Here is an 18424-nt window from a genome sequence, read left to right on the forward strand (position 1 = left end):
GCAAATAGATAGATACGTAGAGAGCTATAGATCTGTGTAAAGACAACACTCTCCCTTTGTTAAAAACTGCAAACACTATAAACAATGCAAGCAGTGGCTTGATATTATTTTTTTGATATCGTTTGATAATTATGGGAAGTTCTCCTCTCTTCTAAAACTCAGTCTGTATTGTCTGTATTAGAAATAATTTCTCAGATATACAACCTTCTGTTCATTTTTTAGTACAAATTTTTATGTCTGCTTGAATGTTTAGTATTCTTGTCTAACCATATCAACACATTCTGCTGAATTTGAAACCGTTCATATATGAAATAATAAAATGGTATTAATGTTCTATTTCTTTTTTTTTTTTGTGATGAATGACTGCATTTAGAAAAGAAATGCTGGTGATTATACAGTTAAAGTTATAGAATTCAAACTTTAAACTTTTTAATAAAATCTGAACAGATGATCTGTGCTTCTTTTTTTTTTTTTTTTTTTTTTTGGGAACTGGCAGGTTTCAGGCCCTCTAATTGGCTTCCCAGCTTTGCAGAGTAATTACAGCTTCAAGCAAACTTTGTCATCTGTGGTTCAGAATGGTGTAAAGTAAACAGAACGTTTTGAAATACAGTTTGTAGTTAGAGTTGCTCAGGAGAGTTTAACTAGCATAACTACTTAATTTAGACAGTAGCAGTTATTTGAAAAAGATAGTCTAACATTTTGGAATTGTCAAGTTGGCTGTCAATATGAAGACAAAAGTTAACCTCTGTTATGTATCTGATTTTGTTTTGTTTTCTAAAAGGATAATTTCAATAACTGATAAACATCCGTTGCATTTCTTTTTACTGTTTTAATGTAATGTTTTTTCCATTTTCTGTATGCATCCAAAAATGGCTGGAGCAGTGCTGTGCACTTGTTGGAACAGAGTTGTAATTCTCTCTTACTACTTTTGTATTTTGCTGCTGTGAACAAGTGTTATATCCCAAGGTTTTTTCTCCCCTCTAATATTAAAGGAAAAGTTCTCATGACCGATTTTTCATCCCAGAAAGACAGAAAGCTTTAGGAATAAAATGTGTAATTCCAAGTGGTAGATGGCTAGCATACAAGAACACAAAGTTGAGTCTGTCTGTTTACTGGCTTACTCATCTTTTTGAATGATAATTTAGACTTCCAACTGTTTTGAGTTGAGATTCAGTCCTTTAATTACATATGTTTATGTATAGTAGCAAACTTGAAGACATTATGGTAGAATGTTCTCTACTCTTGGTAATGACCCAACTATCACTCGAGCATTCGGAGCCAGCTCTCAGTAGCCAGTTTCACTCTTTCTTCTGTGCTTTTGTATTTTCCAAACTATTCACTCAGTCTTGAGCTACCATGGTTTTTCCGGTAATTAGTAGAAAAATATTTTGGTAATTAGCAGTAACTGTGTATTACAGCACTTATTCATCTTAATAGATTTTTTTCCCCCTAGTAGTAGGTGAAAGATATTCACAGAGAAGTTTTTATTCATGTTGCAGTCATGACAGGAATACTATTTATCCCATACATTTGTATTCAGCAGCACATCAAACACGTGGGGCTATTAAATATCAGCAGACTTCAGTCATTGAATGTATTCAATTTTAACCTTCCATGAGGAAATCGAATCTTTAGCCACTTGTAACAGAATATTGCCAAACCTAATTAAGTTTTGCTAAATTTTATTTTCCAATGATTTCCTCCAGTGATAGTGAAATGGCATTTTGGGGGTTATTTATCTGGCTTTTTGTTTTGTTTTGTTTTCAGTACCATTTTCAGTTCTTAAGGGTTGCTTTGTTGCCTTTCATCAATTCAGTTCATCATCTGTAATGAAAAATCAGAAGAAATGTGGTTATCTTGTTAGTAATATTTTATTATTATTTATAATGTTAATAAGTATTTTGTTCTTGTTAATAATGTTCATACTCACTTTGAGGAAAAAAATAATATAAGTAGTATGTTAGATACAGATTTAGTTAAACTACATACCAATATATATATTTATTATAATTGTATAGTATATTATATATATAGGTGAAGACCATATTATACATAACATTTGGACATAAACAGGTGTGATTCTATTAGTTCCATTTTTTCATACGTGAGTTAGAAAACTTAAGTAATGCAATTTAAATGTATGGATATTTGTATATATTGGCAAAGAGAAAACGAATGGTGGAATTCAAAATCTCCAGTTCCATCAGGGGCACTGGACAGGACATGCTTTTTGATTGGTAGAGGTTTTTCTGCAGGTTTGTCTCTGTACCTTTCTTCCTTCAGGCTATCCTTACACAGTCATCTCACTTTTCTCCCTGGCAGCTTTTTTCACCATACATCCTCTAGCCTTGCTACTCTAGTTTGGCTATACTCTAGCTATTCCCATGCTTTTCTTTCTCATATAGATTTCAGTCTTTTTCCTGTCCTATTACCACTTTCCTCCCTTTATCATCTAGTCTTTTGTTCCTAGCAGCTCTCCTGTAAATAACTTGCTGCATAAACATCTTTCCACTTTGGATTTTGCCTCAGTGAGGTACTTTTTTTTCATACTGTCTGAGGAAGAGGGTGAGGCATTATGAATATGAGTGAAATTCTTTCAGTTTAGCCTGTGGAGAGGCATGAGATAGCTGTAGCCTCTGGATAATACTCAATGCATAGACTTTTAATGATTTTCTGCTTTAGTAATTTTTCCTGTAATTTTTTACCCTCCTCCCACTGCACTCTTATCCCTCCCACATGTAGTGTGGCCAGATGCCTTACATTTTCACAGGAATACTAAAAGGATATCAAAGGTCTTGATTTGCCAAGTTTTAAGACTCTTCTCCAAAAAGCAGCATTTTCCAGCAGTGTGCAGCTTTAGGCAGACACCCAGTAAAGAAAATTTCAGCCTACATGATTGAAGTGTGATAGGATTAAAGATGAGAGGATGGTTTTGTCAGGAGTAAGATGAGATAATCTTAGAGCAGACAATGCTTCTAGTCTCTTCTGGTAGGAAGGTTAGCCCCACACGTTCCTTGGAACTTCAGCTGAGGAAGTTAAAAAAAACAGAAACCTGTTAATCCTACCTTCACTGTTGCCGTGACCATAGCCGGACTTCAACCATACCCCTGAAGATGGGAATTTCTTTGATCTCATAAGTAATTACACTGAGCTACAACCCTGGTTAAATACCCTAAGCAGCTCTACTTCATTGTGCTTCTGTCTGCCTTGTTTCTCTTCCAGCTTTTGTGTTAAACTCCGTCTTCTTGTGTCCATCCTGCTGTAGATCTTCATGTTGAGGGTGGCTCTCATTCCATCCAAGACCTAGCAGTGTGTGTGTAAGCAATGAGGGTGAACTACTGTTTCTCTTTTTTAATGAAATATTTGTTAAATGGAATGTAATCTCTGTTCCTGAGAGTGAACAGTCTGACTTACATAATAATTTATTGATGTATGGTGAATATACAAGTTTGTTCAACAAGGAATACACATGTGCACAGGCCAATATTCACTCCTCTTTTCTTTCTCATACCTGTGTCTGTCAAGCTTCTGAGGTGTTCTGCCAAGCTGCAGAAAAAAATACTGTCAGTAGACATATCCACTTCCACTCTTCTTTGCTTTTTTTCAAATAAAAAATGCAGTAGATGATAGTTGAGGTTTCTGGATGCTGAATTTGTGAAGAGCCAAAATAATTCATTTCTGTGAAAGGAAAGCATGCCTCGTTAAGTGTTACATGTCATATGACTTGTGTAAAGCATTGACATTAACTGGAATAAAGAATAGTAAGCTACATAAGTAAAAGGTGTGGGTCAACTAGTAGGTGGTAGCTATAACAAAAACAAGTTGCAGCAGATTGTAGGTGAACAGGAATGCATTTACCATATCATTATTGATTGATTTGTGAACCTGATGAATCATTTTAGTTCACACACGCACATTTGATTTGGATCAGCTTTGAACAAGTGATAATATTCCAGACATGAGATGTGATGGTTTGTGTCTACGTTGTGGTAGCTGCAGTAACACTTTTGACAGAGTAACCTTAGCTCCTCAAAAATGTATAAATATATTTGCATGAATAAGGAGTTTTAGTTTGCCAGAGTTTTGCAGCTGTAATGTTTGATGCAGTATCCTACATTATAGAAGTAATACAGAGCAACACCAAACCATTGCCTGAATTGCCAGCACTGTGGGCTTGCAACAAAGGAGCAATATGTGGTCTACATTATGTCTAGAATTGTGGAACAAGGAAGATCTCAGATCTGAAAGCACAGCTGGTGAGGGACAGATTGATTAAACTGACTAAAAGAAGACAGAAGAGAGATAAAGCAGTGTTCAAATGTCTAAAAGGCATTTAGACACTTGCTGCTGGAAAGATGAAGTAATTTAGTCAAAAGGACAAGAAACAGTATGCTGAAATTATAGGAACAGTTGCATTAAATCCTAGGAAAAATCATACAGCGATAAAAATAGTTATTTTCCTTATAGTTGGATAGAATAGTTTGCTTACAGGGGTTTTGAAATTAGTACTTTTTGGGTATTTTAGAAAGAGTGTACAGAAATACTTATGAGAACTAGCATACTGTAGACCTGATTCTGCCCTGGGGCACAAAGAGAATTAGATTATTTCCTGGGGCAGCCCCACTGGTGGTGTGTGTGGGGTTGTTCTATATTTAATAATCAGACTAATTTCAACATCTGAATTTTCTTAGTTAGGCTATTTTAAATAAATCTTACCCTGAAGTGACAGAACTATCAGTAATTGTGACATGGTTACCATTGAAGGGAAAATGTCATATTCCTCCTGCTGGGTGCAGATGGAAAAATATGCCAGTGGCTACTGCTGTTTCCTTGGCATGCTATAGCAATCCAGGATCTAATATTCTTCTTAGCCTCATAACACAAGTTAACAAATGGAGATGGCAGTCTTTATATGGACAATGATACAAGTTTCATCAATTCTTCTGACTGCTTTGTTCACCTTATGATTATTACCTGCTACCTTTTGTTGAAGCCTGTGGTTCTATTGCTGTTCTGTATTTCCTTGTGTGCTGGATAGATCCTGAATGGGGATACATAAGCTGAATGAATTTCATCTAAGTAATTTTATTTGCTCTTCACCCATTAACTGGCAATATATAAAAGAGGTGATGTCATGTATTTGTCTAGAATGTCAGCTAATGAAAACAGAGCGACCAAAGCCGAACACATTCATTATCAGATGTCTTCAGTGGACCACTGTCATAGAGAGGACATTCCATGTAGACACCCCAGAGGAACGGTGAGAGTTTTATTCTTCTTCTCCTTTTTGCAATCCTTATACAGAAGCCTCAGCAGAGTCTCTGCTGGGCCTGCACAGCAATCAGCACTTGGAACTGTGACATTCTGAGCACATGTGAGCAGTTAGTTAAAGATTTTTAAGTCAGCTTTTGTAAAATATTATCTGAGCTCATAACTAGTCTAAGAGTTGCCTGTGAGTAGGTGGGATGAATGTATTCAAATAAGCCAAAACTATGTCATGATGTGTCTCTGAAGTGTTAAATTTTGAACATCCAAAGCCCGGATTGAAATATTTCCAGCCTTGCTGTCTTACTCCTCCTAATGTGCTCCTTTCTTTTGGCACAGAAAGCAGTGTGCTTATTATAATTTATTTTATGTTGGCTTATTAGTTTTTCTTGTTTCAGTAAACATTCACAAACTCTTAAGAATTAACTTTTTTAACGCACCAAAAACTTTTTTAATGCATGTAGGAGATATGGGATAGCACACTCAAATTTTCCATACTCTGTCTATGGTTAGATGTGCTGAATCTTCCCACTGTGGACATCTGTCCTTTTGAGACCAGTACTACGATCTGGCTTTTATTTTTGTATCAGTACCTAACCAACAACTTTGCTTTTTCTGTTGTTTCACTTAGGGGATTTTTATTATACCTGGGTACTGTGTCTCCACCCTGTCTTTCTTCTGTGCAGTGTAGTAGCTCACACTGCATTCATTCAGTGATAAATACCATGATAATATCCCATATCCCTTGCTTGCTGAGCAAAAGGCAGCAGGTACTGTGCTTGGTGTGGGGCTGTGACCTGCTCAAGGGCTGCCTGGTGTGTCTGTGCTGCTCTGCTGGCCCTGCTTGTCCTTCCACAGAAACCCTCACCTGGGCCTGCCCCTCAGTGCAACCACAGGTTTTTAGGATGCTTGTAGGAATTATCTTTGAGCACCCTTTTTGAGAGAAATTTGCAAAAAAGCCTGTAAGTTGAGTTTTAAGAGGAGACAAAGAGTTGAACACATGATATGGGTTAATTTTTTTTTCTTTTTCTGTGAATATGTCTTGAAGGGAGGGGGAATAACAAAAAGTCTCTTAAAATAGCAAGTTATTATTATGATATTCTATTGCATAAGAGATGGCATCCTATACTCTCAGGTGTATTATACCTGGAACAAGTGTTTTCAAGTTTCCACTAGTAAAATACTTGCAGAATCAGAAACTGCTAATTCTTGAAGTAACCCATATAGTGATCCTTTCTGGTCAACTTCACTCCCTTTAACAAAATGCAGGATTTGGAAGGAAATTGAAGTGATTAATTAATATGAGTCTTCTCCTGTATAACATGAGAATTGAACATTGAAGCAATGTAGCATGTGAAAAACTTTATAAACTATGTAACATATTTTATGAATTTCTAATAGAGGTGTTGGCTTGTTTATGATAGGGAGGAATGGACAGAAGCAATCCAGGCTGTAGCAGACAGACTTCAGAGGCAAGAAGAAGAGAGGATGAACTGTAGTCCAACTTCTCAGATAGACAATATAGGAGAAGAAGAGATGGATGCTTCAACAACCCATCATAAAAGAAAGGTAAAGACTTTAAAAAGTAACTTTTGTACAATGGTCTAGTTGGGTAAAGCAATATGCAGGGAATAGTATTTAAACATAAATTTAGGATTTAAATATAAGATCAAAGTACTTATTTATTTCAATGAAGCTGAACTGCTCTAGTTTTGTTTGTTAAGCTGATATGGCACTTCAGAAAAACAAAGTTCAGCCATTCAGCCACGTGCTAACGTTCTGCTTACTGTTTGACTATTATTTCATCCTTTTGTTTGCTTAGTATTTTAGAAGTATGGTAATAAAATATTTTCTTTGGACAAGTACTTTTGCCCCTTTTCTCATGCAAATAATACCCAGTGCAAATCAGGTAATTTGCATGAGAAACGCTAGCAGGATCTGGCTTTTAAATGACCTTGGGTTTCGCTAACTTGGGAAGTAACTTTGCTTTAGTTTTCAATGAAGTAAGAGAAAACAGCATTTCATTTTTCTGCAGCCCTTTACAGCTTTTGGTTTAAGTAGGAACATGTACATTGCTAGCTATAACATACTTGTGGTTGCATCTCCAGAGTCAACAGGTTAAACATACAACAAAGACCATGTTTTAAAGATCTGATGCCATTCAAAATTTGCTCATGTGTCTCCATTTTGTCCTGTATGGGCTACACAAACTCATGTCTCTCATTTAATATACAGAGTTGACATGAATCAAGAAATGCACTGAAATTGCATGAAAAATAATAACCAGCTTACATAGGGCTGACTTTAGTTTTCCTAGCTAGAAGCGAAGCATGTAGAAAACTAAGTAGAACTCTGCTGACAGAGCAAAACAGTCTTATAGCTCACGTAACTGAATGCCTTTGAGTGATGAACAAGAAATGGTGAACATTTCTCTATTTAATAGTAGAGCGTGTTTCATTTGTTGTGCTGCATGAAGTAAGTCAGAAAAGTCAGGGCTGAGAACTATGCCCTTAAGAATATAACAAAGGTGTCATAGGTAACTTTAGTTCTATCATGTCCTAATTTTTGAGAACTTGAGTTTCCAGTCTAAACAGAGTTCTTTTATGCGGTTTCATTGTATGCAAATTTCTAACTTTTGTCTATTATAGGAAAAGGTAAAATCAATTTTATATAGCTGTAACAATACTCTGAACATACATTGTGAGGCTGGCATTGAACCTTTAGCCTGGTGGCATGGATATTTAATGACTGTGCTCCAGGGTAAAATATGATAAGTGACAGTAAGACAGAAGCAGTGTTTAAGATGTGTCAGCCTTGTGAGAGGCACTGTGATTCTGTGGAGGGATTTGGGTTTGCTCTGTTAAAGATCTGAGCACTGTTCCAAGCCTGTGTATCCTCTTAGTGGAGTACAAAACCACTGCATAGCAACACTCATTTTCCAGGTGTCAAAATGAATGCTGTCTGATGCATGTAGTTTATCTGGAATGTGCTCTCCTTGTTCACAATACGATGTGTTTTCCCATACAGCAAAAGGGGTTGTGGGAACAGGAGTAGGAGGATCAGTTTTGCTTCTGTCTTGCCACTTGTGCTGTAAGAAATGCTGAAGTAATATGCTGGGACAGTGTATGGGCAGTGCTACAGAATATTTAATGGCTTTGGCAACAAGACAAAAGCAAAATCTACAAAACAACGGTGAAATGAAAAATGTTGATATTCAACATCTAAGAGAAAATAACAGAACTAGGGGGAAAAAAAAAGATTTAAAAAAAGAATAAAAATTAAAAACAGTAGAGCCAGAACTCTGAATCCCACAGCAGTTTTTTAACTGTTGGAAGAAGTTAGTGAAAGATGCTCAGAGGTTTTTGGAATAACAAATATGAAGTGACCATTATGACACAGAATTGTCACTGCCTCCATCTTCATTGAAATGGTGAAAAATAGATCTTTTTAAAACTGTTTCTGTTTTGTAGAAATGTCTCTGAAAAGCCGTTGTTTAAGCTTTCATAGTTGTTAATGTAATCAGAACCATTTCAGTTATAATGACTTAATGCATTTTTATTGCCTTTTTTTTTTTTTTTGGATTTCTTCCCTTTCAGGGATTTTTACACAATGTGTCCTTTTTTGACAAAAGCTTGTTTTGTCACCTGATTTTACATCTAAGCCCAGTGAATTTTGCTTGTGCATGCACCAGATGGTATACATATGAGTAGAAGAGCATAATCAGATTAAGAGACAAGACAGAGAGGAGTTGGGCCTGTTCTTCTCTGAAAAGGTAGCGAAAAGAAAACAGCCTTTAGGATGTGAAACTTGATTTGAATAGACACGACAGCTACATCCCTGCTTAGATTAGCTGGAAGATCAGAGGCTCCTCTTCTTTTTCCCAATTTTTTAAAATGGTGTCAACATGCAAGTTAAGTCACATCAGTAAAATTTGTAATACTCAAAATTCTTAGCAAACTACTTTTATATCTTGCTGTACTATTACTTCTTAGTAGAGTTTTTCCCTGATGAAACCACATGAAAACTCCACGTGGTCTAATCATTGTGCACATCAGGAATTAAAAAAAAAAAAGTTAGTTTCTTTGGTAGGAATTTTCAACACTTACATTAGGGTGTATTTTTTTTAACAGATCATCCATAGGGAGGCTGTGTTTAGATGGTCAACAGATATTCCCTTAGGGGAGTAAAAAGGTTTTATGGAAGGCTGAACATCATAATGTTTTTTTTTTTTGTTAGTGCAGTCTCCTCTGGCTTCATTTCTTTCCTTTGTTTACAAATTTGATTTGCAGAATGCAGGATGAATAAAGAACAGATTTTTCAGAGGAAGCCTAAAATTAATGTAATGAAGAGAAAGGTTCAAGACATGGAGTACAGTGGGAATGAAAAACTAGGGAAAATCATGAAGGAAAAAAAATCCAATCTTATGGGAGACTCCAAAGTTACCACCTTCCCTCCCGTTTGGGAAGTATTTCCATTTTTCCACCAGTTTTCAGTACACTCCTAGCTATGGCATCTGTGTTTTTATCTCTCAAGGTCTTGTGTTCTTTGGCAGACATTTTGAGTTACCCTGCACTGTGTATCATCTCTAGGCGTTCTGCTAAGCTTCTAAGGAATGAGAGCATCAGGAGACTTTATTCTTAGACTTAGCACTACTGCCATAATGTGCTGTTAAGCCATGGCTCAAAGTCTTGCAAACCTATTACCTTTCTCTTCTAAATATACATAAATTTTTAACTTTGTTTTCATGGAGCTTGCATCTAGATTCATGACTGCTTTGCTGAACATTATGCAAGCAAATTTTGGGCAAATCAGTCTTGCAATTTGACTGACTTGCTGGCCTTAGTATCAAATCCATGTCTGCGATCAGTTGAGCCAAGGTCCTCCTTCTGTGTATGGGCAAAGGGCAGCTTTTCTGACCTGTTTTTATTCAGACTCTGATGGTTGCTCTCTAATTCCAGTGTCTTAGAGAAAATCAGAAATGCTGGAGAAGTTACTCCTTTGTGGCTGCTTGTGATCTCATAAATTCGTGACTGTTAAAGGGATAAGTTGTTACAGTCACTAGCTCAGTATTTTTTATCAATAAAGCTGTCAGCCATTCTTTCATGTCAGGGAGCACGATAGTTTATGACTGAAAGATTCTGCCCTGAATTACTCATCTTCTGCCCAAATTGTGTTTTGAATGCATTTTTAATTTTTAATGGATTTTTGTCAATACTCACTGCTTTTGCTCAAAGGCAGTTTTTTCTCCTTGGTGGTTGTCAGAGAAGCAACGAGTAGATAACCTGACTTTCCAAAGTATTGATCACTGAAAGTGATCAGTGGGAAGCCTTACCTTTAGCTGATTGAATATGAGGAGCTACACAGTGTTGTGATCACAGCTTTACATACCACATCATGCACTGCGAGTTATCACACATTAGAGTAGTCTTTGGAAAAGTTGACTCTTCAAGGATTTGTCTGTACTAATAAACTTTTAACTTTACACTTAGTTGTGTGAAGTGAGTTTGCTTTAGGTAAAAACGATACCAAGCTTCTGAAATGTCTGTTACCCATATTTCTTGCTAGGATAAATGCAGTTTTGTTCCTCCTGATGGGAGGTGGTTTGGGCAGCAAAGCAAGGTCTGTCACTGCAAAATGTTTGTGTGAGAATCAAGGTTAGTTTGCTTAGATGCTACCCTTCAACAATTAGATAGGAAAAAGGATTAATTCCTATTGATATAGCTAGAAAATTGATATATGGGAAGCATCTTCTCCTTAATAAAGCTTTGAAACACCCAGGTATCCAGGTTTTAAATGGAGTATTGAAGACCTTCTGCAGCTTTGAAGTTGCAGATTGGGCACTTAAAAGCTAAGGAATTGAGCATTAATGTGGTTGATGGAACTTCAGTTCTACCTCTTATATGAGCAGATTGCAAACTGACTCTGAGTGAACAAATGCATAAATTATTTTCAGAGTCTGTCAACAGCAAATTCAGATCTACAGTAATAGTGTCATGCACTTGAGCTTAAAGGAATAAATAATTTCAGAAGGTAATTTTGCCCTTTATTCTTTTGCACAAGTGAATATATTTTGCTGCCACTATTTGTGACTGCACACCAGGGAGGATATGCCCAATGCCTCTACACCTGGAATGTGTGTGAAATATGTAGGCAGTGTGAAGAGGTATTTCTGGTAGAGATAAGAAATGTACTAATTCTCTTGTGGAAAATGCAAGTAGAAGTAGTTTATCCAGAGCAGAAGTATTCAACACAACTGCCTGAGGGCACAACTGGTGATAGAAAGAGACGCTGAGAAGATGAAAGATAAGGGATGATCTTTTTCTCTCACACAATAGGATTAAGCATATTTAACTTAGCAATACTGAGACTCAGAGTATAATTACTCTTTAAAAATCTTTTGAGGTGTGCTTTTCACACAGGAAGAAAGGTCACTGATAGTGCGGGACCGTGCTATAGCAAGGATAGGTGGCTGTGTTTCCTTTCAGAAATTTTTAGTGCTTTTCTCCAGTTGCAAAACTTAATGGTTCTGGGGTGCTGCAACCAAGCCAGGAGCACAACACACTGAAAGATGTGATGTAGAAGCACACAGTGATTGGCTAAGTAAATTCTGCTGTCAATTTGAGGCAGCCCTGTGCAGTCACTGTGCTGTCAGTATTGTTCTGTTTTTTCTCTATATCCTCATCTTTGCATATAGACAGTATAGACCATGGAGTTGCTGCTTTTGAACTGGCTGTGAAATGAGCTTGTGTCACTAAGAGGATTATTGACTCAAACTTTGAGCTTGGGAAAGTGGCTACACTGCATTGGGATCTGAGATCATCTGGCCATATTCTTACAATGTATGACACACCAGTTGAGCTGATAAACCTACTAAGATTCCATTTGTCTGTTGATGGAACCAGCTCTTGGATGTACTGTGTTCGGCCTGTGAAAGTAGGGCAGTAACAGAGTCACAGGAAAGATGAAAACTTGCCACCCACTCCTTTTCAGAACCAGGGTGATTAATGTAAATGCCATGTAATTGTAATCTGTACTGAAATTTTAAAAATTCTAATTCTAATGCAAAGGCTGCTTTAAAGTCTTACAGATACAGTATTTCAGTGAGGTTCGTGTATATTTCAAAAAAGCCATCAGTGCAGTGGTTGGTGTTATGCAAAACCTACTGATACACCACATTTGTGTGTCCCTGGTAAAGCAGGAGGATTAACTTTATGAAATGTGGTGCGTTCTTGAAATGCTGCTTTAGGCTAAGGCTTTGTCCTGTGCATGCTTTATAAGAATAAAAGTGTGTGCAGTACTTGGCTTTAGAGAATTATAATAATAATACTGAATGATTTATTCTGGTGGTTTAATGACTGCAGCTAGCTGTCTTCTTTGCCTTGATCAACAGCAGCAAGATCAGTGTTGTCTGGGCCCCTCCCCAAACTGGAAGACAGGGAGGGGAAGCAGAATGAAAGCCCCATTATCCAAGGGGAAAGGTTCAGTGGTCTGATCCACGCTGTAGTGTATCCAGAGAGGGGCAACTCAGCTGGTGAAGTGTCCAGGGCAAAGTCTTATGAGGAGCAGCCGAGGGAGCTGGGGATGTTTAGCCTGAGGAAAGTCTCAGAGGGGACCTTATTGTTCTCTATAGCTGCCTGAAGGGAACGGTATAGCCAGACGAGGGGGATTGGTCTCTTTTCCAATAAGAAAGGATAGAATGCAAGAAAGTAGCCTCAAGTTGCTCCAGGGGAGGTTTAGAGTGGATATTAGGAAAAATTTCTTCATTGACAAAGTTTTCAAGCATTGAAAGAGGATATCCAAGGAAGTGGCAGAGTCACCATTCCTGTAGCTAATTTAGAAGACGTAGATGTGGCATTTAGGGACCTGGTTTAGTGGCAAACTTGGTAGTGTTGGGTTAACAGCAGGACTTGATGATCTTGAAGGTCTTGCACAACATAAACAATTCTGTGATTACAAACTTAATCACAGAAGTGGGCCTATTTTTGTAAACCATTCTTATTTTATCTGTAACAGGGTTTGGTTATATGTTGGAACTGGATAACCTAAGTCTTGCTAATCCTTGTTCTTTGCTTCTTTATAGACAATGAATGATTTTGACTACTTAAAACTACTGGGCAAAGGCACGTTTGGCAAAGTTATCCTAGTCCGAGAGAAGGCTAGTGGCAAATATTATGCTATGAAGATTTTGAAAAAAGAAGTAATTATTGCAAAGGTAAGAAAGGTTATATTTTTAATTTTGGGTCATTTTAAAGCATGGAATAATCAATATGTTATGCATAAAGTATATCGATTTTTGATGATAACTTAGTTTGATAGAAGTATGTATGTATCTTCAGGAAACAAGAATGCAAAAAACCCCCACATATAACCATTTTGCATACTTTTTCCCAGTATTTTATAATCTAGAGTGTGCTAAAACACTGAGTTTACTTATCAGGAAGATAATGCAATCTGAGTTTATACAACAAAAAGTACATTGTGGGGCATATTGGATACTTCACATTTTTCTCAAAGTCAATTGCAAGTTTATTCAGAAAAACACACTTAATGTAATGGGCCTGTGCTCTGTTCCTGCTGTATCGTATAAGAGTGCTATGCATGGACTAACAGTTCCATTTTTTCAGTTTTTCTGGTATTGTCCAATCACTTGAAATTGAATAATGTCACTGGCTCTTGTGCTTGGTCATAATATCACTCAAACTTAAAAACAGATGATCTACTCTGAGCTTTGTTTCAAGCAGTTCTGAAGTTTTGAATCCCACTTGCACAGAACAAGTTGAAAGCAAGAATCCCACATACATTTATCAACACAAGACACAAATAAAAATGATCCCAATTATTAAAAGAGGATGCTTTGTAGGATGTAGGTCTGACTGATATTTTTGAATGCTTGAGGCTAACAATATCAGTATCCATAAAAACCGAACGTGAATGGGTAAAAGCTGTTTTGCAGTTTTAACATATTAAATATTAAAATATCCTTCAGATTTGTATGATTTTCTTGTTGACCTATGAAAAAAGGGCTTGTGAGAGTTTTGCAGTCCATGTTCATTGTCTGTCACTCACTTTCTAGTAGCTTTAGAATGTGTAGATCACTTGCAATTAAATTTGGCAGAGGAGCAGAGACTCAAAAACAATTATATTTCCTTGAGTATCATTAAAACTAGCCCTGCTACAGAGGGAGAGACATAAATCTATGTCTTCAGCAGTGAAGAGGCTGACCTATGAGTTCTACATGCCCTCAGCAGCTGTCTTGTGTGCAGTGGCAGCCTGGTCAGTGTATGCATGGTTTGGGCTAACAGCAGCAGTGTGCCCTCTTCTCCATAGTCAGGAGATACAGGAAGAACAGAGGGTACTGCTGCTGTTCTGCCCTGATTCTGCATGGGAAGGAGCACCTCCTTGTAAGACCTGGCAGCAATCTCTGTGGTTTGCCCTGTGGGTCTCAGAGCCTGTCTGGTTGGTGTGTGCTGAGCCTCAGTCTCCGGCCTGACATCCTTGACCTGTGTTCTGCTCATCCCTGGCATCTGGGGATACTCAGGAGATCTTGTGAGCTCCTTTGCTGCAGCTGCTGGTTTGTATCCTTCCAGCCTTCAGAACATTTCAGCTTCTTTCTTTGTAGCAATAACATACCCAAAAGATTTTTTAAATTTAGGGGTTTTCTAATTACTTTATCATAATGTCACTGATTTTTTTAGAATTGATTTAAGCTGATTATTGGGTAGCTTTGTTGAAAGTGAGCAAAAAATTTTTGTTCATAGATGTATAAAGGTAGAGATATTTTGAAGAGATAAGAGATGGAACTGTTTAAGTTTGGATTTAGCTATCTAGCTCAGTCAGGCTGTGAACATGCTATGGGGATTTATCAGTAGCATTTAGCTCTGGAGATCAGTGCTAAGAATATGGTCACTAGGTAGAATAGATCTGCAGTCCCAATTCAGCATGTAAGTGATGTAAAATACACTCTAGAATCACAGGATGGCTTTGGTTGGGAGGCACCTAAAAGATCATTGTGTTCCAATCCCCCTGCTGTGTGCAGGGACACCTTCCACTAGACCAGGTAACTGAAAGCGCCATCCAACCTGGCCTTGAGCACCTCCAGGGATGGGACATGCACAGTTTCTCTGGGCAACCTGTTCCCAGTGTCCCACCACTCTCTCAGTGAAGAATTTCTTCCTAATATTTAATCTAAATCCCTCTCCTTTTAGTTCAAAACCATTCCCTCTTGTCCTTTTGCCACCTGCCTGTGCAAAAAGTAGCCATATAGAAGGTTATACCCCTAAGCATACTATGAAGCAGAAAAGTGGTGCACGCACTCATGTATAGCATCTGCCCAATTCAGACCAAATCTGTTTATCCTGATTACATGACAGATTAATACTACACTTACATGGAAATTACTACCAGTAATACAGAATCCTGAGGCAGTTTCAGAAAAACTGACCATTGCCAGCTTTTTATGCCATATATCTGGTGAACCACAGAGGTTTATAAATCAATCAATCAATCAATCAGTCAATCAATCAATCAGTCTATCAATCTATCAATCAACCTTTATGCTTGTTTTTCTCCTTAAAGTGTTTTATTTTGTTTGGTTTTTTGGAGGGAGGGGTGTGTTGTTTGTTTTTTTGTTTCCCCCTGTATGTCGTTGTAGTGTAGTGTATACTCAGTGTTGCACTGCTGTTCAACTAAATTGCATCATAATTTATTACCACTGACTCTGTTGTTGTTGTTGTTCAACTTCCTATTTTGACAATTTAAAAAAATCTAATTTAAAACTCCTGACATCTGTGTTTACTTTCCAGTTTAATAATACCTTATATTCAGAGCATAGTCTGATAAGCATGTGTGTAGTACAATAATGTTATATTGGTGTCATTTGTGGCAATAATAATGTGTACTCTGACTAAATGTATTTACTTCTGTAGGATTACAGTTAAGCTTGAGTCACACCAGGGTAGTCTTTAGTTCTGTGTGACAAGAAGCTCAGGGCTACAGAAAGTGGTGTCACTCTCCCAGTGGCTCCTGGGTGTTTAAGGCCTGGTCCCTGGCAGCTTGTGCTGGGGGATTCACAGCATGCATAACATGCAGAATTGTATAAAATGACTGTGTATTCATACTGTGCACCCCCTGAGAGCTGTGCTCTTCTCCCTGTCCCTCAAGGAGCTGCTGGTGTTGTAGCTCAGGGTGAGCCCTCTGCCCACCATCCCAGTGCCCTTGGCCCTGCCCTGTCCATCCCTGTCCATCCCTGTCCATCCCTGCCCATCCCATCCCTGTCCATCCCTGTCCATCCCTGCCCATCCCATCCCTGCCCATCCCTGCCCATCCCTGCCCAGCCCATCCCTGCCCATCCCTGCCCAGCCCATCCCTGTTCATCCTTGTCCATCCCAGTCCATCCCTGCCCAGTCCATCCCTGCCCAGTCCATCCCTGCCCAGCCCAGCCCTGCCCAGCACTGCCCAGCTCTGCCCAGCCCAGCCTTTTTTCTCTCACTTTGGTACAGAGCTTGTTTTGATCTTCCCCATTCAGGCTCACAAACAGGAGAGTGTCACTATCTCTCTCCAAAGTGCTTCTTTTCCAAATTGTGACTGGAAATGAGTTGGGTGTTGTGTGGACATCTCTCATTCCCAAGGATGAGGCCAATGTCCTTAGGCATGCTCAGCCTAGTCAGAGGAGCATTGCTCACCACTGGGCTCCCAAGGACAGCTTGGGTGGATTAAAACAAAACCAACACCAAACCAAGTGGAAGTTTAAAACCAGAAAACCTGACTTTACTTATCACTTGGCTAGCTAAGACTGGGTTTTGCACTTGCCTGTCAGTTACTCCGTGTGTACATGTCTCGCACAGCGGTTTAGGCTTTCTGTACATACATTGTTCAGGTGATTCATACCAGAACTGTGAAGTTGTGATGACTTATGTTTTTAAGCTATCAAATCCAATATTATAATTTCTTTCTTCTCTGAGTTGTATGTAAATGCTTCATTTTAAAGCGAGAAAATAAGAAAACCAAATAAAATAAATGTTTCCTGTTAAAGATTTCCTCAAAAAATGTGAAGGTTCATTAATTTTTCAGAACTGTACAGTAGCTTTCTCTTTTTGAAAGTGTTGACCTTTTCCTTAAAATTAATTTAATAACAACTGTATATCTTAATTCAGACCTACTTCTCCTCTTCATTTCTCAGGATGAGGTGGCTCATACTCTTACAGAAAGCAGAGTGTTGAAAAACACCAGACACCCCTTTTTAACAGTAAGTATTGGGAACTAGTTTTAAGTACTTTAGCAGGTAATATTTAACATCCTTTATTTCAACATATTTTACGGATTTTGAATACTTTCTCATGGTGATTCAATAGCTATCTGGTGCTTACAATATCCTTTATTAGGATACGTAATTAAGAATTCAGAAATGAAGTTTCTAATACATTTGTAAAGCTTTACTGTGCTGAAAATAAATTTAATTGTAGAACTGTGTAGCTGTTGTGAATTTTTTGCTGTTTTTGTATATGAACACTTCAAAAATAAAATTTATTAATTTCACATAGGTGTAAGCATTTTTTACCAAGAAAATTTAAGAAATGAGGAAAATTATAAAAATAACTATTTGTTCAAAAATAAGTAACTCACAGAGCCACAAAACTGAAACCCCATTACCTTTGTCTCCATATGATTAATATTTAATAGAAAGAAATGACTGAAAATATGAAAATTTTGAGACTCATGACAAATTATGATTAATTGATTTAACTTTACAAGTAGAAGTGATTCTGATTCCTCTTGTTTGGGAATATATTAAAAAATACTTCCCTTTATTTCAAAATATAATGAACATGCTTTTTGAGACAGGGAATTGTTTTTGTTTTAAAATTTCGAAGTATAACATAGAAGCTTTCCTATTTAGAAAAACTTAACATTTTTGGACTGCATTTACATTGGTGGTCCAAAATATTCTTGGAAATTCAGTAAAGATGAAAGATATCCTGCAATGATTCTTGAATTAGAGTGTAATGGTAAGCAGGAGTAGGGGTACCTCCCATCAAAAAATGCAACAATTGTACTGCATTTGTATCTTATCTTTCTGTTATTCTTCAGTAAGTTTTGTATTGAGACATGCAGTTTAGTTACGTGTAGTTCTACTACATTTCATTTATTTTAGGCCAAGTCT

At 37.5% G+C, this 18424-nt stretch overlaps 1 protein-coding gene across 1 annotated transcript in view; it reads left to right on the forward strand.

Moving 5' to 3' along the window:
- Positions 1 to 18424, forward strand: part of AKT3 (AKT serine/threonine kinase 3) — a 148262-nt gene that overhangs the window by 85828 nt on the left and 44010 nt on the right. The window contains exons 4-8 of the mRNA XM_062490299.1: positions 5149 to 5260; positions 6690 to 6834; positions 10863 to 10865; positions 13346 to 13477; positions 17444 to 17509. Of these exons, the coding sequence (XP_062346283.1) occupies positions 5149 to 5260; positions 6690 to 6834; positions 10863 to 10865; positions 13346 to 13477; positions 17444 to 17509 (458 nt within the window). The remainder of the gene's footprint in view (positions 1 to 5148; positions 5261 to 6689; positions 6835 to 10862; positions 10866 to 13345; positions 13478 to 17443; positions 17510 to 18424) is intronic.

This window comes from Cinclus cinclus, chromosome 3 (assembly GCF_963662255.1).
Source record: "Cinclus cinclus chromosome 3, bCinCin1.1, whole genome shotgun sequence".
NCBI lineage: Eukaryota > Metazoa > Chordata > Aves > Passeriformes > Cinclidae > Cinclus > Cinclus cinclus.